This window comes from Camelus bactrianus, chromosome 13 (assembly GCF_048773025.1).
Source record: "Camelus bactrianus isolate YW-2024 breed Bactrian camel chromosome 13, ASM4877302v1, whole genome shotgun sequence".
In the NCBI taxonomy this organism is placed as follows: domain Eukaryota; kingdom Metazoa; phylum Chordata; class Mammalia; order Artiodactyla; family Camelidae; genus Camelus; species Camelus bactrianus.
This window is the reverse complement of record NC_133551.1, coordinates 69,535,420-69,561,365: the sequence shown is the minus strand read 5'-3', so window position 1 is coordinate 69,561,365 and position 25,946 is coordinate 69,535,420. Positions and strand designations below refer to the sequence as shown.

General features: G+C 54.0%; 1 protein-coding gene across 12 annotated transcripts in view; it reads left to right on the top strand.

The window, feature by feature from the left end:
• The window catches only part of KAZN (kazrin, periplakin interacting protein), a 406,166-nt gene that overhangs the window by 298,856 nt on the left and 81,364 nt on the right, over positions 1–25,946 (top strand). For all 12 annotated transcript variants that reach the window (XM_074377376.1, XM_074377377.1, XM_074377379.1 and 9 more), the window contains exon 2: positions 2,553–2,744. In XM_074377376.1, the coding sequence (XP_074233477.1) occupies positions 2,553–2,744 (192 nt within the window). The remainder of the gene's footprint in view (positions 1–2,552; positions 2,745–25,946) is intronic.

The window sequence follows — 25,946 nt, the reverse complement described above, 5'->3', positions numbered from 1 at the left end:
GGTGGTCAGGGTGAAGACCTTTTGTAACCTGACCCAGTCACCTCTCTAGGCTTCCTCCTGCCCTTCCTTACCTCGTGCTGTTCACTGCTCAGCCAGGGTCCTCTGGCTTTCCAGCCTCCTTGCCTTTGCTCGTGCCAATGTCCCTGCTTGCTGCCTCCCCCCTCAGTCTCCCGAGGCCCATTTCCAGTGTTCTTGTGCCCCGAGCAGATGGACCCCTGCTTTGTATCGTGCTAACTTGTGTGTGCCGGCTCTACTCGCTTGAGACTTCTTGAGGCCAAGGGTGTTCCCTTCTTTCTGGACACACTGCGCCAGGCCTGCCTTCTAGGCGGCCTGCAAATGTTTGGAATGAGGGCAGGGGAGGGGCAGACCTCGTGCTTTGCAGTTTTGCTAAGAGACTTGGACAGTTCCCAGCCTGCACTTGAGTCTGTCCACGTCAAAGCAGCCAGGAGCTCCCCGGTGGGAGGCCTTCCTCCCCGGGGTGCGCACTGGGGCTCCTTCAACCCGTGTTCACTGTGGGGTCTGACAGCACCAGCCAAGGGCGGACCCGTCCGTGACACTCCCCCGGGGGTCCCCAGTGCCTACAGCAGCAGCTGGCTTGGGGCCGCTGCCCCTAAACTCTCACTGGGATGAGGGGCCGGGGGAGCGATGTGTCGTCACACAGTGTCCAGGGCACGTGAGGCCCCTCAGTGGATGAGACGGAGCAGAATGACAGGCCCGCTCCCGGGGAGCTGTGCCCGTGGGGCGTGCAGGTGGTGGGTCTCCCACGTGAACGAGGGCTGTGGGGTGGGTTGTCCAAAGTGCTGCTCTGTTGGGCCGTGGGTGGGGGCCACTTCCGGTCTCTGGACCGCAGGGCTGAGACCACCAACAGGAAAGATCGTGTGAAGAAGGGAAGGAAGCTTGCTGGCGGCCCTGAGGTGGGACGAGTCGAGCACCTTCCAGAACTGAAAAGTACCCCCAGGTGGCCTGCGGGGGCCTCACATGGGGCAGTCAGGCAGCTGACAGGCAGCCAGGGAGGGTGTTCAGCACAGGAGTATGGCAGTGTGTGCTCTGCATCTTCAAGGGGCCTCAAGCTTCTGTGGTGATATTGGATGAAGGTTAAGGAGGAGCTGGGAAGGCGGGGAGGCCTCCTGTCATGCAGGTGGCAGCTGGACCCAGGTGGCCTCAAGGAGGTGGTAAGAGGAGGGCAAGGGGAAGGGGACCAGAGTCACGCCACTTTTCCCAGGCCTCCAGGGGTGGAGGGACCCTCGCTCTTCTCCCCCTGCCTGGTCCTCCACCCCTGAACCTGGCTCTGCTGTCAGGTCCTGGATCTTCAAGGAGTGCAGACTGTAGCCTCTAAGAGGGTCAGGCGCCTGGGGAGACGGCCTCCCCCGCCTCACCAGTATGGAGCACTTGCTGTGAACCCTGAGCACATCCCGTGGACCAGGCCCCGTGTGAGGAGGGCCACCTCCTGTGTCTCCTTGGAGCCTCCCAATCCGAGGAGAGTTAGACCCATTTTACAGAAGGGGCGTCTGAGGCTCAGAAGGGAAGGGGCTTGCTCATCCCACACTCCGGGTCAGTGAGGGAGCCAGACCAGAGACCCAGGGACTGGGAAGCTGTGCTGCAGTCATGCCCCTCTGTGACCCTCACAGGCGAGGACTGCAACCCCACCCTGACTGGTGGCAGCAGGGGGCAGGGTGGTGTGGGGTGGAGGCTGTGTCACCGTGAGGCAGCGGCCACAGGAGGAACAGGGAAAGGGCGTTGCAGGGGGTGGGCCCTGCACGGGCGAAGTCCCAGAGGCTTTGACGTCACAGAAAGAGGGACCAGCGTGGTGGGAGGGCGGGGCAGCGGGAGAGGGTGATTTGTGACCGTAGTGACGGAAGTCCAGACCAAATGCTCCTGGGCCTGCTTCCCTGAACATCTCAGAAGCCCCTTCAGTTGGTCTCTGAGCCAGGTAACTGTCTAGGCCTGGGTGTGCTCTGTCCTGAGTCACTGTCGCATCAAGTGTCCCTGGAGTCGACTAGGTCTGGGTTCAAATCCCACATCTGCTCCCTGCTAACCATAACCTTGGGGAGTTTATCTCTCTGAGCCTCAACTTCCTAATCTGTGAAATGGGGGTGAAGCCTCTTGCCTCTGGAGGTTTGGGTAGGATTTAATGAGGTCAAACAGATAAAGCGTCACTCGGCGTGCTGCTGGCTCAGCGTTACGGTATTGACCCCTGCCAGCCTCCACCTCACTCCTGCCCCCCCGAGGGAGGGAGACCGCCGGCCATAGGAGTGGATGCTCTGGGTGCAGCCATGGCAGCAGTGGTGCCCTAGAGAGTGTGGCGGGATGCAGGGAGTGGGGTTGGGGGCGTCCCACCAGTGTGCTCTGCAGACTGTGGTTGAGGCCCAGGACCAGGGCGGGGGCTCCTTGCAATAAGATGATTTAGAGGTTTTCTTCCTGCACATAGTAGAAAAGACCCTCAGTGCACAGCAAACAGGAAAAGCCAAAGCACCTTTGAACTGTCCCCAGAAAAGCGAGCGCAAGCCAGCGTCCCCTGGTCCCTGCTCTAACCGCGTGTCCTTCTCCCCTAGCGCTCCTGCGGGAGGAAGTGTCTCGGCTCCAGGAGGAAGTTCACCTTCTCCGGCAGATGAAGGAGATGTTGATGAAGGACCTGGAGGAGTCGCAGGGTGGCAAGTCCTCCGAGGTCCTCTCGGCCACCGAGCTCAGGGTCCAGCTGGCCCAGAAGGAGCAGGAGCTAGCCAGAGCCAAAGAAGCATTGCAGGGTGAGTGACCAGTCGGCAACGACTCCCTCCCCTCTCTCTTCTGGGGTTCAGCTGGGGCCACGAGGGCCTCCGGGAACCAGGGTCCTGCCTCTGCAGAGGGAGTGGTGTGGACAAGGGAGTCTCCCAGCACCGAGCCCCCCAGCCCAGGCTGCCCATCTCTTTTGGAGTGAAATCCCGCGTCTTGCTGGGTTGGGGACAAATGTCATTCCCTCCTGCAGTCTGACCACCTCCCGTTCTCTGTCATGGCCAGTCATGGGGCGCCTGCCTTCAATACGTGAATGGCAGGTTGGCATCTTTGCTGAACCAGGATGCTGACCCAAGCAGCTGTATCGCCTCTTTCCCAAGCAACCCTCAGGGTCCTGCAGTGCCTCCCCTCACAGGACAGTGTGGAGGTGCTGGGTTTTCTGCTGGAGGACACGTCTGTCCCCCTGTTTCACTCATGTGCACCATGGTGTGCTCTCCAGGGGGACCTTGGGCCTCTTCTCATGTTGCTTGGTCTGGAGGAACTCCCTGCTAAGAAGCGCAGTGTCCAGCCCCTGAGTTATGGTCAGGGTAGAGGGGGCGGGTTGCAGGGGTGAGGAGTTGGGAGAGAAACTGCTTTAGGAGACAAAACCAGGGGGCCCACGTGTTCAGCTGCTCTCCTTAGAGCTGGCCTGGGATCCGGGTGGCTCACATCCCCATCTCTCCTAGGAGCCACCTGCTCATACGTTGTGTTTCAAAAGGGTATTTGAGAAAGGCTGGAAGCCATCTCCTGACAGTGCCCGGAGAACTCCGGCCTGAAACATTGGGGGAGAAAATAGTTTTGGGGATCTGCTTTGATCTCTTGAGCCCCTTAGCGTCTTTGATTCTCCAGGGAGGAAGGTGATAAACCTTGGCAACCTCCTCTCCACTCACCATCTGCCTGAATGGTAAATATTCTGAAGACTCTGTTTCTGAAGCCAAAGCAGGTTTATTACGTAGGTTGCTTTGGGGCTGCTGTCACAAAGACCCCAAAACAGAGTGGCTTAAAGAATCTGTTCGTCTCTCTCCTGTAACCATCCCCAGGGCGCCGTTTCAGGCTGGTGGGCATCTCTGGGCATCTTTGGCCTGTGAGAGACCCGGAGAAAGATCTGAAATTCAGGGCCAGAGGCGTGGCCTTGCAGCTGTCCGTGACCTTGCAGCTGTCCGTGACCTTGCAGCCATCCGTGGCCTTGCAGCTGTCCGTGACCTTGCAGCCGTGTGTGGCCTTGCAGCTGTGCGTGGCCGCAGGGACTGCTGGGAAATGTAGTTTCTAGCTGGACTGGAGGTGACGGGAGAGTGGACTTTGCTGGGCAGGGAGTCGGCTCTGTGATCGTGGGCTTCCCTGACCAGAGGTGTGACAGGAGCGTCAGAACACTCACATACTAGCTGAACCGGCTGTCTGTCCAACCGCCCACCAACCACCCCCCAGGAAGCCTGGGAAGTCGTCGAGCCCTCACCCAGGTGTCACAGCCCCTTCATGCATTCTCGGCAGTACATTTTACTCTTAAAGGCAGGTGGACACTTGGTTTCCGCTGGGGCCACTCAGGCAGTGTTCTGGGTGGTCTCTTCAGGCTGTCGCGGGCAGATGACATGGTTTATGGTCCAGCTGATGCCGCATGATCAGAAGTCACCGTGCCAAGCATGCACGCTCTCTCTGCACAACCTCCCAGCCATCCAGGCAGATCTCTGCAAGCCACCCTCAACTCCCAGCTTCCCAGGGGCCTCAAAACGTCTCCACCCTTCTTAGGAAGGAGACCTGGGTCTCGGGAATCTCCCACGAGGAAGTGCCGCTGGGCCTGGGGCCCTGTGACCTGATGTTCTTTGGTCTCGCCAAGCTTCGTGATCGGGAGAGAGTCGAGGCTGCCCCAGGAAGCAGCCAAATGCAGACTCAATAAATACCTCCTTTGCTGGTGTTTATTCCAGGGCAGAGAAACCTGCCTCCCATGTCCCTGGCCAGGGAAAGAACTCTCACCCGTACACCCCATTCTGGACCTGTGAGGAGGAGTACCTCTCTCTGCTGCTCCTGGAACAGATAGCCCCCTGTCTCCAGACCTCAGCGTCCTGTTCTGAGCGATGGGACAGTAACGGTGAATTACACGAGGTCATGTCTGTGAAGGCTGTTACTGTGAGGGGCATCCTGCTCTGTTTCGCCCACGGGGCACAGAGCCGTGCAGGCACTTCTTCCTAGCTGTGTGCTGTACCATTTCTTGTGCATCACCAAAGGTCTTCAGGGCCTTGCTCAGGGACCCAGAGATCCCCCTGATGGGGGAGCTCCTTTGTCAGAACAATAATCTCATCAGTGAGGACTTGTCAGCTTTTGTTAAAGGAAAGCTTTGTCAAGCACCTACTGTGTGCCAGCACCGTTCCAAGCACTTAGTCTACCATTTACCCCAGCCCTGCTAGGAGGTGTTAACCCCTTTCACAGATGGAGACTGCCGAATGAAGTTCAGGGATCTTAAGTAACTTGGCCAGAGTGACAGAGCTTTTTAACAGCAGAGTCCACAACTTTTTTCATTGCATCAAACACCTCATCTTCCCTCTGGATGAGGTCACTAGGGATAAAGTCAGCCTGGACAAGAGAGATGGGAGTCCCTTCTAGCTCAGTAATGGGGACAGCAGACTCCGGAATCTGATCTGGACTTGAATCCCAGCTCTGTCACTTACTAGCTGTGTGACCTGGGGCGAATTCCTTAAACTCTCTGAACCAGAGTTCCTTTGCAGAGGGTAACAATAACAGTACCTGTTTTCCTTATAACTGGGGCCAATGATTGTAGCTACTTCACAGAGTTGTCATGAGAATTAAACAAGATACAAAGTGTTTGGCTCAGTGCCAAGTACCATGAGTGCAAATACTTAGTGATTATCAGATGAGAGGGGGCCTGGCAGACCTCCCTGGGTCTGCTTGGAGATGTGGGTCACCTGGTTCCCATTCGGGGTGGCCCTGACCTTAGACCCCCTGAGCCCATCTAAGCTCAAGGGAGCAGCATTCCCAAAAAGCAAGGAGGAGGGCACCTTCAGTGGCCTCGAACTTCCTGCCTGGCGGTCTGCAGAGTCATAAATAAGACACTTCCTCCCCAGCCACAGCGCGTGGTGAGTAAATTGCAGACAGATGTGAGCAGAAGGAGGCTGGGGCATGAAAAGGGATTTATATGCCCATAATGAGAAGGATGAGAATAAATGTACAAGCCGGGTGAGTGGCAGATGTTGGGCGACACTTGCTAGCACCCCTGCGGTGGGAAAATGCAGAGCCCCCGAAGGCTTCCACTCTGGCGGGTCCCCACCCTCCCACCCTCAGTCTTTGGTTTGGGGTTGGTTGAAACTGAGATTTTTCAGCATGTGAAAGGATTAGGAACCCAAGCAAACACCCGAAACATCAGTCCGTGGTTCCAACATCAAAGCAATGAAAAGAATCAAGTCCAGGGAGAAGAGGAATTTAGAAGGTTCCTTTATTTCTGTGGGGATGAGTCTGGGGACGTGTGGTTCATGATTTGGGTCTCATCGTGAGTTTAAAAGACAGAAGCCCTGAATGATTGTTTCATAACGAATGGTGTCGTTGCATGTATAAACTTACCCCAGAGTCCCAGGGTGACCCCCAGCCCTACACATGTAGTGAGCTTGTTGCCACGGGACCCTTTTGGGGTGTCTTGATTTCCCCAGGCCCCCTCAGTTTCACTGATCGCTCTGGGAATCAGGGCATTACAGAAACAATGATTGTGAAAATTTGCTTCTTCCCATTTTTAATCACTTAACGGCATGTCGAGTGTGTTGAGCATTTTCCCACAACAATAAATACTCCTTGAAAACATAATTTTTAATGACTGCACAATGTTCTACCAAATGGAGGCACCGTAATTTATTTAGCTACTTTCCTATTATTGGACATTTAAGTTGTTTCCAGTTGTTTCGTTTCTTTCTTGCTGTTATGTGAACACTACACATTAAGGTCTGTGTAAATCTGTGAGTTTTTTAGGACAGCGTTTCCCAAAATTTCTGGTCTCTGGACCAGTTTACCCTCTTATAAAACTGATGACTCCAAGGAGCTTAGTTTATAAAGTTTAGATCTATTAATATTTACTATTTTAGAAAGTAAACTCAAAAACATGCCTAAATCTTCAGCAATTGATTTTAAAATAACAGTAATAAACCCATTACAGGTTGGCATTATTTTTAATGGGGAAAAAAACCCTGTATTTTCCCCAACAATAAGATTTGATTGAGGGGAAAAAAACAGCACAGTTTCACAATTTTGCAAAAACTTTTTAATGTCTGACTTGATAGAAGACTGCTGAGTTCTCGTATCTGCTCCGTCAGTCAGGCTGTTGTGATTTGGTTGAAAATCTAGCATCACACAGATATGTAGTTGGAAGAGGGAGGAGTGTATTAATTGCCTTATTACATAATTATGGATATTTTTCTTTGACTCCATACTAAAACTCACCAAGTGGTAGTTTCTTAGAGGTTTGCTGCCGTGTGGAATCTGAAACCTCATCCGGTGAAGGTTTTGTGCTCTGTTAGGGTGGACAAAACCGTTGGTCTAACTGGCACTTTGAATGGATGTTGTCCCCACACATGATTTCTTAATATCTAACATGGCTCGCTTGGGTCATATTGATTCACTGAATTATGTGAATCCTCCAAATGTTGACATATTTCATTAATCCAACATCCAGAAGTCACATTTGTCAACCTCACCACCAATCTCATTAGAAAGCCTTTGAGTCTTGAGAAGCTGGTGAAGTCATAGTGGCAGGTCAGGTTTGCCCAAATTCTGATTTTTGCTCAAACGTTCAAGTTTTATCCCTCGCACCAAGCACTGTCACTTGTTTTCCTAGAACTAACAAGCTCACTTCCTTCACTTGTTAACTGAGTTCAGTAGGTTGCCAGATCCCATGGTTTGTATGTCAGTCATTCTTTCAAATACAAATGGTGTATTACGAAAAAGTGGCTAGTTTAGCTAGCAACTCAGACGGTTGCCCGAGTGATCTTCCTCGAGGTAGCCACTGTACTTCGGTATGCAGCGGAAGAGTTTTAAGTGTACCTCCCGTTTTATTAAAAGATACGTACTTGGTGATCAAGTTCTAATGGAGCTAATTATTTTTACCGCTTCATCAAGGATATTCTTAAGTAAAGCTGTCCCTCTTTTTTTCAACTTTGAGTGCATTGTGTAAAGGACGTAATGACTGCTGATACGGCTTGATGCCACTGCTCTGATTTCTGCTGAGATGTTAGCATTTTACCCAGCATTGCTTTTGCACCAATAGAGCAAATACTGACAGTTTTTTTTTTAAAGGCAAATAGCATTAGAGTTATTATGAAAATAATTTTCCTCTTAGAGCCCTTGAAATGTTATCGGTGGTGATTGTGGTGGTGACAGCTAGCGTTTTTGAGCCTCACACTTCAGCTCATTCAGTCTTCACAACTGATATGTGAGGTGGGCTATGAATGTGCCAAGATTACACAGCAGTGCCTGGTTGAGGCAGGTTCAGACTTCAGCAGGGCAGTTCTGGAGCCCTTGGGTGATGCTGGCAGGGACAGAGAGGGTATTACTGCAAGGGAAATAGCTTGAGCAAAGGCAGGAAGGCCAGCCTGTGTATGGGGGTGGGAAGGGAATCCCCCTACGGAGGCTTTGCAGTGGGGGAAGGTGGGAGACAATCATGGTGAACTTCAAAGGGCTGTACCCTGAAGTTTAGGGACCATGAGGTTTTGAGCAGGAGGAAGCAATGTGACGAGTAGGGTGTTTAAGATGTCCCCATTTCCCTTTCCCACCCTCTCCTTGCCTTTGCAGCCTTGTCTCTCCTTCTAGCATGTGGATGTACATGTTTCCTGGATGTGGGTCCTCTCCCTTCTCTGCCCTCTGGGTCTTTGCATTCTTCTTCCTTCTCCCCCATCCTCCCTTCTGATGGTCACTCTCCCTCCAAGTCCTGATTTAGGCTCTGCTTCCTCCAGAAACCTTTCTGGACCATCTCTACTTGATGGGTCCAGGGCCTGTGGTTGGCAGGATCCTACCCCTTCACCCCCAAGATGTCTACATCCTAACATCTAGAGCATGTGAATAGGGTAGGTTACGTGGCAAAAGAGAACTAAGGTTGTTAATCAGATGTACTTAAGATGGGGGATTCCCTGGTGGGCCCAGTGTAATCCCAGGGGTCCTTCAAAGTGGAAGAGGAGGCAGAAGAGTCAGAGTCAGAGAAGGTGATGTGACCCCAGAACAGAGGCTGGAGATTCAGCATGAGGACTCAACCCACCATTGCTGGTGTTGAAGATGGAGGAAGGGGCCATGAGCCGAGGAATGTGTGTGGCCTCTAGAGGCTGGAAAAGACAGAGACAGAGTCTCCCCTACAACCTCCAGAAGGATTGCAGTCCTGCCCACATCTTGATCTTAGCCTCCTGAAACCCATTTCAGACTTTTGACCTCCAGAATGATACGATACTAAATTTATATCGTGGGAAGTACTAAATGTGTGGTAATTTGTTACAGCAAGGAGGAGGAAATTCATAAGGGCCCTTCCTCCCTGGACTTCGCAGCCCTCGGTGCCGACCTCCGTCAGGACTCAGCACATGTGGGGGATGTTTGTGTCCTGTCGGGCTTGCCACTTGCCAGGCTCCTCCTGCTGGCATGGTACCCAGTGCAGAGCCAGCCTCGTTATCCCAACAAAGCCGATGATTGGTGAGCGCGGCATAGAAGAAGCAATGCCCAAGTTTTCTCTCTTTAGCACAAGAAATAAGGCCTGTCGGGGCCTTTTCGCTGCCTCAGAATGAGTCACCTGCCCTCCACTAAGCTCGTGGAAGGAACTGAGCCTTATTATTTAATTTGCTCATTCAACAAATGTTCCCTGAAAGCTTCCCCCACAGTAGAACCCGTGCCTGCGGCTCAGACAGTTCAAAGGCAGATCAGGCCCAGGCCCTGCCCAGAACCCAGTGACACACCTGAAACCCACAGCATAGTCAGTGCTATGGGTTGAATAACATATTTTTTAATGACCGACCAGGCCTGCTGACAAGAATCTCTGCCACAGATACTCTGCTTGAAGAGTTCCGGGCTGCAGAGAATGTCTTAGGCCTTGAGCAGCAGGGGACACCAGTGTCCTTTATGTTCCCAGCAGGTGTGGCCATGCCCCGGCTGCCTTTGCAGGTGTAACCAGGCCTGTAGACAGTGGGGAAGTAGGTGGCCCAAGTGGCTGTTGAATAGGACGATGTGTTGCTGAGGCTGGAGTGGCTCTGCCCACCTGCTTTCTTACACACACATCCTTGTCTCCAGTGCTGTGTGGGTTTGAAAAGCAACTTAGTGTTTCCTGTATCCCTTCCCACATCCACACTCCACTCTTTGTCTCATCCCTTCTGTCAAGGACTTGTTCATCTTCTGGGCAGCCTGTCACCTGGGTGGAATTCGTGTGCTCCTCTAAGACGTACACGGAAGCTACCACTGTTTCTTAGGCCATCTAGCCTGACACCCTGGGGGTGCTGCAGGCGGCCCACCCAGAGCCAGCCCCTCTGTCCCACAGCCCTGAGGTCGAAGACTCGGAGCTGGAACATCTTAGAATTTGGTGGAAGTGTCCAGAGAGTTTTAACTCTACCGACAGAACATCTTCCTAATATGCTACCGACTGCTTTTAACCATTAACATTCACCTTGAAGTCTTCTTAGACTCTAAATTCGATCCAGATGAAAGAAAGGTTCAGAATTTTTGCTGTTCTGTTGCATGGGCTATGTGACTCTGGCAGGTTAGCCGCTTCACATGGGTGCTGGGTTCCCAAAAAAGAGCACATACCCTAATGCCCATATTTTTTAATAAATGTTTTCTCTGGAGTAGTTTGAGATTTCCAGAGAAGTTGCAGTGTCCCAGTATGTCCAGCTCCCCCATCCGCTGTATCTTAGATGCTGCAGCGCGTCGCACGGTTACTTTTCAAACCACCTCTTGTATCATGTCTACTGGTGTCTCGCTGGCTAGAGCAAGTCACATGACAAGCCCTGAGTCATGTGGACGGAGACTCCGCAAGGCTGCGGTTCCAGGGAGGCAGGGCTCGTTGGCAGCCCTGACTGGATCCACTGCTGAGCGCATTTTAATAGAATCATGTCCAGAATCTGATTAGTGTCTGGGATTCTGGTGACTGACAACACGTGGCATCAACTTTGTCTCTTTTGACTCCTTTGATTTTTGTAGGTTTTTGTAACTAAGTGACTGATGTCCTCTCGCCTTGCCCTCATCTGGGGATTTTCCCACTGGCCCCTTGACTCTATGAGATGGAAAGGCAGTGTATCCAGTCTCCTCCCCTGGGGACCCCTTTGTCACCCTCCCTGCCTGCCCAGGCTGGAATCTTCCACGGCCTCCTGAACAAGTGCTCCTCTGTGGTCTTCTTCAATGCTTTGGGTCCAATTCTCGGTAGTCCACTGTGTGTTAATGTTCTGATTATGGCCATCTTCTGTGTATCCTGAGAAAAAGGAAATACATAGAACCCTCCAGGACTCATGCAACACAAATCTGACACTTATTTTGGAAGCAGGTACCAGCGCCCAATCTCTCTTCTCTATTCAGAAAATAACCTTATACACCCATTTTGTAGTTGGGATGACTGAGGGGTGAGCCCATAATAAATCGCTTTTGAGCAGTAATCATCCCAGCTGACATTTATTTAGCACTTGGACTATGCTGGGCACTCTCACTGCTCCTCCTGCATGAGCCCACCAACCCTTGTTAGGTGCGCGGTGTTAATTAGCCTCAGTTTCCCCATCTACAAAGTGGGGATGAAAGAGGTTAAGGATTTTTCTAGTCTCCTGGCCAGTAGACTTTCGAGTCAAGACTTGGTCTCCAATGACTCTGATTTCTAGACCTCTGTTCTTAGCAGATACTCTTTTGATGGTGGGGGTCTTAGGGGTGGTCCTAGCAGGGGAGAGGAGGGGAGTGAAGTGGGGACGAGAGGAGAAGGAGGAACAGATCTGGATCTGGAAGCACAGCATTCCTGGGTGTCGCTCAGGGGCCCCTTGAGGCCCCAGGATTTGTGGATTCATTCCTAGTCTTTGCTCTGAGGGTTGTCGCAGAGAATAAAGGCTTCAAGGCTAGTCTCTCAGACGCAAACCGGGAACTTCTGTCCCCAATCTGCTCTCCCTCCGCCGCTCAGTGAACACACTTCAGCCCCAGGAGATGCCAGTGGCCTCAGCCGCCGGATTTACGGTGTGAGCCAGGCCTGCAGACCTCGGGCCGCTGCTTTTAGTTAATCCCCACTCCCTTCCCGGGAAGGGTCTGAGATTGACTGGCTGAGAGAAGGGGAACAGAGTTCCGTGCAAGAGAAGCCAGGCTCTCGAGCTGCCTTTCAAAAGACATCGCCCGAGACCCAGTTCGACCCTGTTTGGCGCCGTGGCCTCCATCTCTGTGCAGGCCCACCTTACCGGCCTGGGGTCAGGACGTGGCCCTGAGTCGGTGGTGGGGAAGTAAAAGCCACGCTGGCCTCCATCCTGGGAGAGGAGCTTTGGCCTGAGCCGGGCCGGGTGGGAGGCAGTGGCAGTGGGCTCTTCAGAGCTGGTCCTCATTCTGCGGTGGCTGTGCTCGGCTGGGATGGGCTCTGGTCCGAGGCGGCTGTGGACACAGGGTCAAGTCTGACAGGGGGTCTCGGCTGTGACTCTCCTCAGCCCTGACTGGCTCCCTGGGGGATGCTGTCCCGGCCTCAGACAGGGATCTAGGGGTGAGCTTCCTTCCTGGCAGAGCCCTGGGGATGGTCAGATGGGAAAGGAGGAAGCAGGGCGTTGTGGGCCTCGAGTGGCACGTCTGGTGGCGGGTGGGGAGCAGGGGCAGCACCATTTCATGCACATGTAGCCAGTCTGCTCGGGGACCTCCTGGGCCAGCCCTGTGCTGAGCCCCCCATACACCTTATCTTCACCTTCTGAGAACAAGTCCATGATGCAGGTGGAGTTAGCCTGACTTGACAGTTGGGGAAACTGAGGTTCCAAGAGGTGCACACAGCCTTCAGGTCTCCGTGTTTGAACTTGAAGTCTCACGTCTGACACAGATCCCTTACTGCACAGCCTTCGTTTCTGACCAGTGGAAATGTCTTCAGTGTTGACAAAACCTTACCTAGAACTGCACTCACTTATTCATTCAGCAAACACTTGCTGAGGTCCTACTATTTGTCAGACATTGTTCTGGGCCCTTGGGGTGTATCTTTGAGCAAAATAGACAGACGGTCTGCTTCTCACGGATCTTATATTCTGGAAGGGGTGCTAATTACTGTGGCTGTGGAACAAACAGCCCCCAGATCTTACTGGCTCAAAACAGCCAGCATTTTTCTTATTGTTTCATGATTTTGTGTGTCAGAGGCTTGGCGGGGCTCCGCTGGGTGCTTCTTCAGTTCCACATGGTGTGGGGGCTCGGGGAGGTGGTCCCACAGTGAGGGGTTCTTCCACTGGAAGGTCCAAGACAGCCTCACTCACATGTCTGACGCCTTTGTGGGGTGCCTGGCCTCAGCTGGACTGACAACCACTTATGGCCTCTCCAGCATGGTAGTCTGATCTCCTACAGAGTCTCGGGGAGCCCACAGAAAGGGTTCCAGGAAATCAAGGAGCAAGCTGTAAGGCTTCCTCGTCTCTGACGCCACTTAGCGTCATTTCTGCCTCTTTCTGTTGGTGGCAGGCGGGCCACAAGGCCAGCCAGACTCCACCCCAGAAAAAGCACGTACGGAGGTATTAGTGTGTCCCCCTTTGCAAGAATGCCACCTGCCACACAGGGGAGGGAGGAGGCCAACCACAAACAGGGAACACGGAAAAACTAAACCGTGTGTTGGAAGACTGTAAGCACTACAGGGACCTAGAAATTTTACAGTGGAATGAGGCAGAACACAGCCTTTCCTCTCCTCGGTCTTCACTCACCTAGGAAATACACATCCACACAAAGACTTGTACCCAAATGGTCATAGCAGCTTTCTTCGTAATAGCCCAAACCTGGAAGCCGCCCAAAAGTCCATCGACAGATGAATGAGTGAACAGACTGGCACGCCCTGCAAGGGAATCCTACTCAGCGATAAAGCAACGAACTCTTGAGACGTTCAGCAGCCCACATGGTGGATCAGTGAATCTCAAAATAATTATGCTGAGTGACAGAGTCTAGAAAGAAAATAGTGTATCCTCTGAACTCTAGAAAATGAAAACTAATCTGTAGGGACAGAAAGGTCATGGGTGGCCTGGGGATGGGAGGAGGGGCAGGAGTGCAGCTTTCAAAGGGGGAGAGGAAACTTGCGGGGTGATGGGTGTGCTTCTGTCTTGATTGTGGTGATAGTTTTGCAGGTGTTTACATATGCCAGGTTATATCAGATGGTACCCATCACATATGTTCAGTTTGTTGTATGTCACTTGTTATCAATAAAGGTGTTTTCAGAAGAGTATGTGGTGCCTTAGGAATCCTGGGTACAGGGCATTCCGGAGTGGGGAGCATTCAGTCCCCCACAGGCCACATATAGGCGGTCTCTGGCTTAGCCTTCATGCTGGCCTCAGTGGATCACAGAGGGGACCCAGCCCCAGGTGGGCAGAGCCCTGTCCCGTTGGGGGCCCAGCACCCAGGGCCCCTGGGCTCCGGAAACAGACAGAGCCCAGCAAGATCCCAAGCTGCACGTGCCGTAGCTAGGGCGTCTAGGCCAGCTCTTTAAATAGCTGCAAACACACGGGCTGACCAGCGGCGGTGACAGAGGCTGCTAATAATCAGGCGAGTTTGGTGCCCAGAGTCTTATATGGGGGCACAAAAGGAGAAGAAGCATTTTTTGGGCACTGAGCTCAACACTCAGAACAGTTTAGAAAGGAGCAACCTCTTTTCTAGGGAAAGGGAAAAGATGCAGGTTGAACTCCAATGGCTCCATAACATTTTAAAAATTAATACTTAACATTTAATGTATAGGTAATTAATACCATTTGTATGTATTTATTGAATATTTTTATGGGCCTGGAATGCATGGGCTATAAATCCCATGAATTATCTCGGATAAGCCTCCCCATTTTTCAAATGAGAAGACTGAGAGACAGAGAAGCAGCTGCTGAGTGTGGAAGTGAAGCCAAGCAAAGGGTGCCTGGCTCTCGGACCTGGGGGATTTGGCTGCTAGTACCCTACGCAGCCCTGTGGGGAGCCTGCTGCTGTTTGTTTACGTGGTTAACAGGTTTTTAATGATGCATTATTTGCGATGTGCATCTTGGGGACAGGCTGGGCCCGTGCATCAGAGGCAGGGGGGCCTGCGGGAGCCGGCAGTCAGCAGTTAGGAGTCCAGGGGTCTCCACTAGTGCTGCCCGCAGCTTCTGCAGGCCTCATCAGGAAAGTGGGAGGGTTGGGCTGAGTGTTGTGATGAGCCCCTGTTGTGAAGGACCGTGAGCAGCATTCTCAGAATGCAGCAGGAGCAACCCAACCTCTGAAAAAGCCAGGACAGCAGCCTGGCGCTGCCCCCTGACTGCAGCAGTGGTAACAGACGTGCTGATGGAATGGCGTGTCTGTGGGTCTCACCAGCTGGGCCCCTGCCTGCCGGGGGGCCTGCCACTACACCCCAGCCCAGAGGGAAGCCTCAGGACCTACACCCCAGTGCCCGACCTGGCAGCTCTTAGCCGCTGACCTTTGCAGACTGTGGCTCCAGAGAACTTGCTTGCCCATGAAGACCTAGAAGTACCTTTCTGATACTTCCAGGCCCTGCCAGCAGAGTGGTGCCCAAGGAAAGGAAGGTCTTTAGCAAGCACTCATAGGCCCAGGCAGAAGGAGGCAGATGGCCCAGGACTGGTCAACTTCCCTGCCCCCTGCCAATCCCTCCTGGAAGAGGCCGGACCCGGCTCTCGCCGTTGGCTTTGCTTCCTAGCTGCCCTGGAGACGGGCCCCGGTACCTGCCAGCTCGAGGAGCGGGGATCATCCTGGTGCTGCTGACCCTTCTCTCTCCCACCCAGTCTTCAGCACTGGACTCAGCACATGGCAAGGGGCTCATAAACGGGCCTGAGGTGAAAGCGGAAGATGGAAAACAACGTGGAGTCTTTAGGACTGTCCCTTCCTCGGGGAGGTGGCTGTTGACTCAGCCTTGTCAGGCCGGGAGCGCCTTGAGGCCAGGGTCTGAAGTGTATTTGTCTCTGCAGCTCTGTGATGGTCCGTTCCGGCTGCTGAGGCATGAGCAATGCGGGGGAAGCAGGGCCGAGCAGGGGAGACGCGTGCTGGGCCCCAGGGGCTGGCACCCAGGGGGTGTGCAGGAAGTCGACAGAGGGTGGGCTCACACCCTGCATGAACATGCCCACATCTGTCCAGAAGGTCCTATGAGTGGGCGGCGTCCCTCAGCCTGGCTTCCTGGTTACGTGAGCTGTTGGTGCCATCCTGATCTCCAACCTTTGTCACCTGCCAGCACGACCATGGCGTGCATGTCCTCCCTGCCCCTGAATCATTGCCGAGGCCCACGCCAGTGTCAGTCAAAAAAACGCACAGGTGCACCCCTTTCTTTCTTCTTCCTAGCTCAGGTGACTGCAGATGCAGGGAGAATCCCTTCCTTCAGGGGCAGAATGGGCTGGGATGGCCCTGGGCGGCACCCGGGGCAGAGGAACCCGGGGCTCAGGCCAGTCCTGCCGAAGCAAGGCCGCTTCCTGGCTGGAATTCCCAGAGGAAGGTGGCTTTGAAGAACGGCTGCAGAGGCTAAAAGCTCGCACACCACCCAGGACTGTGGGGGGCCCGCAGGGCAGACCTGTCGGCCTCCCAGCGGGCACGGCTGAGTGTTCCCGGCATCAGTTTCACTTCGCAGGTGCTGGGAGGTGCGTGTCGGCGCCTCGGGAGTGGTTTCCGCTCCAGGCAGAGTCTGTCTCTGCAAGGGCTTCTCCCTCCCTGCCCTTCCCCTCTGTGGCCAGTGGTTACTGAAGACCCCTTTCTCTCCCCTGACACTGCACTTTGCTGGCAGGGCCAGCATCGGGGTGGGGTCAGAACGCTGCTTCCAGATGGCCCGGGGCTCATGGGGGAGCGACTTCTCCAGAGTTTGGGGGCTTCAGAGGTCAGTGGGTGTTGTTTGGGAAGAACACTTACTGGCCGTTGGAGACGCTGGCTCCTGATGCAAGAGACTCAGCTGGTGGGTGGTCTGATTCTCAGAAGCACCTGCCAGCTTGATCGCTGTGATCATGGGGAAGAGGTTGGAGGTTTGTCGTCACATAGAAGGGGCTGTTTTGTCCCCTCGTCAGATGAGAAGTTGGTAGGTAGCCCCCTTCCCCTTTTCGGGGGTCTCCCATACCCACCCTCGAAGCAGTCTCCTTGTTCTGTTGGCTTGCCCTTCGTCTGAGAGGGTTTCTTCCTTCCTGTTCTTTCTGGAAGTCAGATCCCCGCCCCCAGCCCAGGCGGCCAGCAGCCACACAGGGCAGATTCTCTTGGTTGACCGATGGCCACCGCGCGTCCTGGAGCTTGTACGGGCTGGAGGCTCTGCTTGCCGTGAGGGCTGGGTGTCCAGGGTGGCATTGATCCTCTGCACGTGTGGGGGCTTTCCCAGGCAGAGGGGGGTTTCTGAACTGCTTCTCGAAGGGAGATAGGATGCCAAGGCACGGTGACCTCTGTCACTATTCATAGTTAGTAGTAAATGGAAAAGATGGTGAATAATTCAGGAGTGGAAGATACAGGGAGAGGTCAGTGCCCCCAAATGTGGGAACTTTGCCAGGTTAACACTCTACATGAATACCAGGAGCAGGGCCGGCAGAAAATTTCCTATTCAAACCAGACAATCAGGAGATATTTATACAGGGAAGGGGAGTGCCCCCTGTGGTTCTAGGTTCAGCCCAAATTTCTCTCTGGAAAGAAATGAATAGTGGAAAGGGGCCGTCCTTTACTGAGCACCTGCAAAGGGCCCTCCACCGGGAAAGCAGATGCCTCGCGTAATCCTCCCCACCATCCTGCAGAGATCCTTTCTGTTCTCCTTTTCTCCATGTGAAGAACGTTTAAGCTCAGAGACATCGTATGACAGACCCAAGGTCATGTGGGTGGTCGGCCAGGCTGGGGGTTCCCTAGACTTGAGCTCAAACAAGTTGCTCACCTCCCCTTCCCCACTGGTAGAACGTCCCCATTGAGATCATAATAGCACCTACCAAGTCTCTGTGAGATTAAATGAGATGACTCCTAAAAAGAGGTTAGAACAGTCAATATTTATTGATTAAATATCAGCCACTCTTATTTACTATTATTCTTTTACCAAGTTCAGAGTGGCCATACAATTTATTGTTCCAACTGAGAGAGTTTTGCAAGAGAAGGAGGGTCCTTTAAAAGTTGTCCTGGGACAATAGGAGCAAACTGGAACTGTCCCAGACAGTCAGGACTTAGAGCCCTTAACCAAACAGGCAGGAGCTGAGTAGGTGGCCCAGTGTCAGGCAGGTTCTCCAGGTCAGAGGACGGCATAAGCAGAGATGTGGAGGGTGGATGCTCATAGTGTGCACAGGTGGCCGCGAGGTGGACGGGGGGAGTAACGTGTCTCCACTTGCGCCCTGACCCCGTTGTCCAGAGAACATCCTTCCCTTGCTCCAGGTTCACCTGCATCTCTGTTCAGCATCATGATTTATGGGGGCACCACAGGCCACTCTATTCTTTATGGACCTGAAAAAGACACGATCCTTACCACGACTGAGAAGCATGGGGTGATGTCTCAGAAACCATTCTGATGCCCTGTTAGGCAGGAGGGAGCAGAGGTGGAGAAAGGAGCTGTTAAATCACGAAGCACATCCTCACGTGACACCAGAGGAACAAAGCTTTCGGATGGCGGCTCCGGCAGGAAGGACGAGGGAGATGGTGGGGAGGTGGGGGGTGGCTGCAGGAGGCTAACGTCTCCTGGCTGCATGGCTTTCATGTAAATCTCAGCAGAAGCATGTGAGGCCTTGAAAAGGCTGTGTTTCCAGGCAACCATCGTTACCCACCCACACGGTCCCCGTATGTCCCAGAGGAGCAAGGAGGATGTCCCTGGAGGGTCAGGTTGTTCCTAGAAGGGTCAGAGCAGCCTCCACTGTGCAACAGTGGGGTCTGAGAGGTGCTGGGGAAGATCTTCTCCCCCAGGGAGAGTGGGGAAGTAGCTGGGAGCTGTACGCCAGGCTCTGTGTGGGGGAGGGACACGCCCCAGCTAAGCTAGGGGGTGCGACCCAGACCCCTGTCCTTACTCCCAACCCTGAATGCTCACTGGGGTTCCTCACTTTTTACTGTCTTTGTGCCTGAAACAGGTTTCTAAAATCTGTAATGGAATCTTGAACCCAGTAGAGCAGTTCTGTACATAAAAGATTTCACCTCAAGAAGTATAGGCCATCATCAGTCTGTGGATTATCAATGTGTATTTTTAAGTGTTAGTGAGACTCCCACCAGCATAATGGAGTCTTTGTGCCAATTAGAAAAAAACACGTAGACAGATTAGGAAAAGGCGCCCTTTACATTGAACACAGTCCTACCGCGCCATAGCCTGGTGCCTGGCGGGTGGCACCTGTGTGTGGCCGCATCCCTAGGGGGTTGCAGCCCTGTTACAGGGTTTGACAAGGGAGCAGAGAGGTGCCTCTGCTCCAGGTGGCTGCAGCCCTGCACTGAACTGCACAATGTGACAAACAGAACCCCAGCTGGATTTTATCCCTGACTCAGCTCACCTACCAGGCACTTTTGGGCAGTGTGCTAGCTGTGCAACTGTCCAGGGCAGTCATGGGTGCGCATCCTGGCCATCTTAACCAGTTGTGCTTGGCATGAGGAGCCATTCCCGCTTGATTGCATCTGAAGAGTTTTAGGGTGGAAAAGGTACAGCAATGCCTTTTCACTGAATTTTATACCACAGCCCAAGCTTGCTCAAACCATGATGCCCTAGAGATGGTGTGCCATCCAGGGCCCCTTTCTCACCGATGCTGGTCAGCCGGCCGAGGTCGAGAATGGGGCTGTCCCTGTGTGCCAGGCCCTCTGCATCCATGTCCCATCTGAGCCTCACCGCCGGCCTGGGAGATGACTTGTGTTATCGCCCCCTGGTGGTACAGAGGAGGTCACTGATGCTCTGGGCAGAAGGCACTCGCCTGGGACACACAGCTGCTTGGTGGGGCCAGGATCAGCACTCCGGCCCATTCTGGCTTTAGATCCTACACTCTTAACCGTCATAACCATAAAGACCACATTTGTCTGTTGACATCTGAAGCTTTCCTGAGCCCTTAAAATGCGTGTTTGGGTTGGGGTTGGGATGGTTGGGGCAGGACCTCCCCCCTGGTCCCCTCTGAGCTGGGGCTACTGTTTTCAGCACCCTGAGACCTTGGGGGACCCCTGGCACGGGGGCCATCTGGGAGTGGTGACCATGTAACGGCAGGGAGGGCTGAAAGGCACACACCTTTCCAGCACCTAAGTTCCTGAAGACACCCTCCTGTGGCCCAAGAGCTGGCGTGGAAGTGCAGGTGCTGACTCAGGAAGAAGTCCCCCTCAGTAACAACAGCCTGCACAGCACCCTCGGCCACACCCTCGGCCTCCCGCACAGAGCTCTGTGGAGGGAGCTCCTGGCCCCATGGCAGGAGCCTGGCTGCTTGTCCATGAGCATCAGAGCAAAAGGCCAGAACATTCCTTTTGCCTGTTGAAGGCAACAGGGAGCCTTTTTATTTTAATTCCAGAAATGAGAAGGGCATGCATGTTTCTGAGGTTTCTCTAGACACCCAGAGGATTCCTTCCCCCGCCCCAGGGGGCAGAGTTTCATCCTGGGCACCGTTTGACTGCATAGTTCATACCAGGGTGGGTGGGCGTGGTGAGGCTGTATGCTCACCCTCCCCCACCTTAACGCCATCTGCGACGCCCAGCTTGGCACGTTCAGGATGAGCCCTGGACTTGGCTCCAGGGCCAGAGCCTTGGTCCCAGGGCTGAAAGAGGATGCAGTAGATTAAGAGGGTTGTTGAAAATGCAAATTAAAGCAACCCGGAGGTATCACTGATCATCTCTTAGTCTGGCAGAAATCCAAAAATCCCATGCCCGCGCTCTTGGCACACCTGCAGGGAATGGTACGCTCACACGTGGTTGGTGGAAACACTGGATGGCGTGACCCCAGGGGAGGGAAATTTAGGTACAGCTTGCAAAATCACATACGCATTGACCCTCTGACTCAGCAGGCCCGCTTCTCGGGGATTTACCCTGAGGATAAAAAATACCACGAATGTGAAGCAAGTTACTGTTCACTCCACAGAATACACTGAGAGGCTTCAAAGCAGGGAAGAATAGGAGGCGGATCTCGAAGTTTATCTGGTAGATTTGTTGACAGTGCTTTTGGGTGTGATAACCTTGGAATTATCTTGTTATTATGGATGGAGCAGATGAGTAAATACATACGGTCAGGTACCAGGGTTCTGTCTGTGGGAGAAGGGAATGTGGAATAGAGGCCGGTGTTGGATCAGAGCTGGGGCATCAGTCTGCAATTTTGATGATAAATATGTATGATTTACAAGTCGTAACCATGGAAGGGGCAAAGAAGCCGCGCCCCCCAGTAGTGGTGCGTACACCTTGCACCTGCAACGCTGTTTCTCAGCGCTGTTCCCCAGGAGAAGGAGCCAGGGCCCCTTAGACAAGTGGAGGGGTCCAGGTGTGGGGCAGTGGGAAGTCCCAGAGTGTGACTAGAACATCTTGTCGTTCTCGAAAGCAGGAATGCATCCAAAGACAGACGGTCGGAAAGATCCAGGCACTGGCTGTCAGAGGCTCCCGCTGACGAGGGCAGGACAGTTGGAACGTCCAAAAGAAGAATGAGAGAAATAGATTAAGGAAGGAGGGGAATGGAGCAGAAAAGAGAAGCCCTAGTTAATAAAGGTGGATTTCACTGAAAATCACCAGTAAGGGACAAACGGTTGTCATGGGCCTCCTGTAGGTTGAGAGGCCCCAGCATCACCTGTGGATTAGCTGGGTTGGGGGCAGGGCAGCTTCCACGTCATGAAAGACCCACAGAAGGCCAGGGGGAGACTCAGGAGCCAGGACAACTCACTGCGGTGCGTGACCCGGGATCTTGGGCTGGGGCGTGAAAAAGCCACCGAAGCAGAACGCAGGGAGACGCTTGCGTGCAGGCTGTGTTAGGTGATATTGTCGCGTCAGTGGTCGGGCAGGGAAGCACAGCAGTAGCCGGCTGTGAGACTCGGAGCTCCCCGGACGGGCCCCTGAACCTGGGTGCTGCTGGTCTGGGGGGCTCCGGCAGCTTCACGGCCCTGCACTGGCCAAGCGCCGGGAACAGCTGTTAATCCCCGTTTGCAGATCGGAAGCTCGTGTACAGTGATGTTACTTGTCTTTATGAATATTTTAATATTAAAGCAGCAAATCCTGGAAAGTGCTGACCTGCAGCTTTTCTTGGTTGGTGCGATCCAGGCAGTTTCTCAGGCCCGCTTGGTGCCAGCCTGAGCAAGTGTCGCCAAAGGCGAAGGGCTTCAACATGGCGCCCACATCCCTCCCTGAATGGAGGTCACAAGACCCCAAGGGGATAAACTGTCATCCTATTTTGATGTCACTTCAGGAAAGGAGCTCAGCTCAGAGTCTCAGGGAAGAGGCCACTGTGTGCTGGGAGTGGGGGGCTGAGGGAACCCTGACGGGGCCCTGCTGGTCCCACGCACCTTGCCTGCGCTCACCCAGCTGAGCAGGTGGTAGGTCCTGGATGACCAGTGGCTGCTGCTCCTTTTCTCTGGTCAATTTAATCAAACTCACACTGGCAGGCGCTCTGCCAGGGATGGGAAACGCAGGTAGTCATTCATTCCAGAAATACCCTTGACCCTTGGCCACATGCCAGGCCGAGGACTAGGTGCCCAGGGTATCATGGAAAGCAGGACAAACTCTGCAGCCCCCTTGCAGCCCAGCAGTTTAGAAGGGAATCAGGTAATAACTTAGTGAGCAGACAAGAAAAAGATGAGATTAGTATGTGCTGTGAAGGATCAGATGGGGAGGCGCGGAAGCCCAGGGGAGTGTGTGACTCCTTTGCATGCAGTGGCCAGAGAAGGCCTCTCTAGAGCAGGGACCTTTAACCCAAAACAGAGGCCGCAGAGGCAACCAGTGTAGCTGGAGGGCACAGGGTGCGGAGGGGATATGGGACTTTGCAGTCCTAGTGAGGAGTTTGGACTTCATTATACACATGGCAGGATGCGCTGGTTTTAAGGAAACAACTCACCAGGATTTGCCTTTTGAAGCTGCCCCTCTGGCTGCTGCATTGACAATGGTGGGGAGAGGGTGGGGAGGCTATCGCAGGCCTCCCGCAGGACAAGTTCAAGAATCCAGAGGACTTGCTGGCAAATGAGGTGTGGGAGAGAGAAGACAACTCCTGGGAATGGGGCTTGGGCACCTGGTGCAGAGTGGTTTCCCCTCCAGCCTGAGGGTGCTGGGGAGCCATTGCAGGGTGGGGGTGGGGGCAGAGTGGAAGCAGGGAAACCAGCTGTGAGCAGGATGGAAGGGCGGGGGAGGGAGCGCGGAGGATTGCGGGCAGGTGGTTCCCCTCTCAGAGGAAGCAGGCGCTGCAGGCAGGGCCTGTTTCCTCCTTGCATTTGGCCTCAGGCCCCATGACTGAGGGTCCTACACCATCACCTCCATCTCTGCCTCCTCCTGGCTTTCCCCACACCCCCTGAGGGGAGGGAGAATGCATCTCGGTTTCCTTTCCCACCCAGCCCGTTCTGCTCTGCCAGCAGGAGCAGAGCTGGGACTCACTTAAGGAAAGAGGTCTGCCCAGCAGCTCGGCCCTGCCCAGTCCTGCTGGAGGGAATTGTAATTAAAAACGGGGCGGCTGCACTTAGAGTAATGACATGCTACCCTCAGAATTGCTGTCCTCGGCTCTGGTTTTCCTGATGCCAGAAAATCCGATAACCCCAGGTTACGTTCAGTCCGGATACGGTGCCGATTGGATTTGTAAACTCCATCCAGTGTGTAGTGGTCTGACCACTACCTGCAGCTGTCACTCAGCCAGCAGACATGCGGTTCCCAAGGGCCACCCTGGGCCTGGGCGGAGTCAGACGCACAGCTCAGCACCAGAGGCCACTGAACTGAGGAAGGGCTGGCTGCAGGCCACTGCCCGCAGGGCCTCCTGACCCCCAGGTGCTAATGCGTGCGAGACCGCCTCCCCTCGCCTCGGCTCTGGGGTCCCCCAGGTGACGGTCATCTGGGACAGCAAGCCTTCCCAGAGGCTCGTGCACCTCACCTTCCCAGCCAGCTCGGAGGAGCACAGGTTAGCATCTTTTAGTGACTCCAGATCACCCTGGGAAGATGCATTTTCATATTTGGGAAAATAAGATTATACAATCTTTTTTTTTAATCGAAATATAGCTGATTCATAATATTGTGTTAGTTTCTGGTGGACAGCATAGTGATTCAGTTTTACATATATATTCTTTTTCATATTCTTCTTCATTATAGGTTATTACCAGCTATTATTTCCCTGTGTTACACAGTAGAGCCTTGTTTATCTATTTTTGTATCTAGCAGTAAGGTTATACCGTCTTTTTGTTTTTGCTCGTTTCTCTTTCCCCCTCCTCCCAGACCGTGGATTGTCACTGGTCTGTTGTCACTGGGCCTTCTCCTGGCATCGATGGAGACAGTACCGTGGGGAGGCTGGGGTCATAGGCTCTGGTTTCAAATCCTGGCTCTGGTGCATTGTATCTGCAAAACCTTGGGCCAGTCCCTCAGCCCCTCTGAAAGTCAGTCTATTCATCTGTGAAGTGGGGATGAAACTAGGACCTGCCGGACACGCGGGCTGTGAGGATGGACTGTCACTTCAGCCAGCTGCCTTAGGCACAAGCAGCCCCCACGACTGAAGTGACCCCTCGTTCTTAGTACGTCCTCGCCCACCCTGCCATGCTTCAGACCCAGCACGGAGCAGGCCCTGGGCCAGCGAGGCCAGTGCCCCCGCAGCAGTGCTTAGCAGCATGGAGAGTTCTCCTTGGGTGGCAGGAGGAGGCTGAGTCGTCAGGGAAGGTGGGGGCTTGGGCCTGTGCACTTGACCCTGGGAGGTGGCCGGCAGGTCCCGGAAGGGCAGCTGCCTGGGCAGGAAAGGAGGAGCTGGAGCTGGTTGTGTGTCTTTCCAGTGAGACCGGAGCCCCGTGCAACGCCTTCAGGTGCATTCCTGCTGTGCTGAGTGAGATATGACCCTCCCAGGATCCTTGGAGGTGCCGGCACAGGGCTGGGCCCGTCTGTCCTGTTTGACAGCAAGGAAGCCTCTGCCCAGGGTCTCACGTGACTTTTCCACGAGGTTCCCTGCAGAGCCTGGCTGGCATCCACTATTTCCCGTCCCAATTCCATTAAACCAGAGCCCAGGGGATAACTTCCCTGAGCTATGCTTCTGTCCCCAACCTTTGTTGTTGGAAAGAGGCCAAATCCAACACACTTACTCCCCACAGCTGCGCGGAGGATAAAGCAGGGGCCTGGCAGGAGGGGCTGGATGGGTCTCTTCTCTCCCCACCAGTTCCGCTCCTCGCTCCTCTCTTCCTGCCTTCAACATCGTGTGCACCTCTTGCTAGAAGCCCTCTCCTGCCCAGCCCGAGCACCTTGGGCGTCTCAGGCACAGTCGCCGATTTTAATTTACCTTCGTTTATTCCAGGCTGTAAAACTGGTGACACACAAGCTATGTTCTCTTGAGCCTGCGTGCTGCTTTAAAATTTTTTTAAATGTGTTGCCACCATTTAAAAGTTGGAAATTATCTACAGAGTGAATTTCCACCTTCTCTTGGGAAATGAGCAGGTCTGGCCGCCCCGAGCCTGTGCTGCCCGGGCCAGCAGTCAGCTGGACCTGAGGGGAGGTTAGTCTGCAGCCCTCCACACCCCCGTGGCCCCTTCTGCCTGGCCCCCTCTTTATACCCCGGGCGGCGACCCCAGGATGCTCGTCAGTTTCCAGCCTCTTGCTGACAGCAGCGCAGGCTTAGTGCGCTGGGCTTTTCTCCTCAGTCCCCCACAGTGTCCAGCGCCTTTGACATGCGGTCACTGGGCTGGCTTTCCAATCCCCCTTTCTTTGAAGCCAGGTTCTCTCTCTCTCCCCTTGCTGACCTTCGTCCCCCTCCTACTCCCATGCCCCTCCCCCCGCCCAGACCGGCAAGTGCTGTGACTCACACCTTTCCTTTTGCCCCCTGAGTCCTTCTCTGGTGGCTGCATTCTAACACCCTGAGCATGTGGCTGAGTCATCACCATCTCACCAGGACCCAGCTCAGGGCCTGGCCTACAGCGGGTGCTCCGGGACTGGAAAAGGCTTGAACGAGATGTTGAGAGAGCTACCGGGCCCCCTCCTGCCCTCCCCTCTGGGTTTCAGAGGGAGACAGA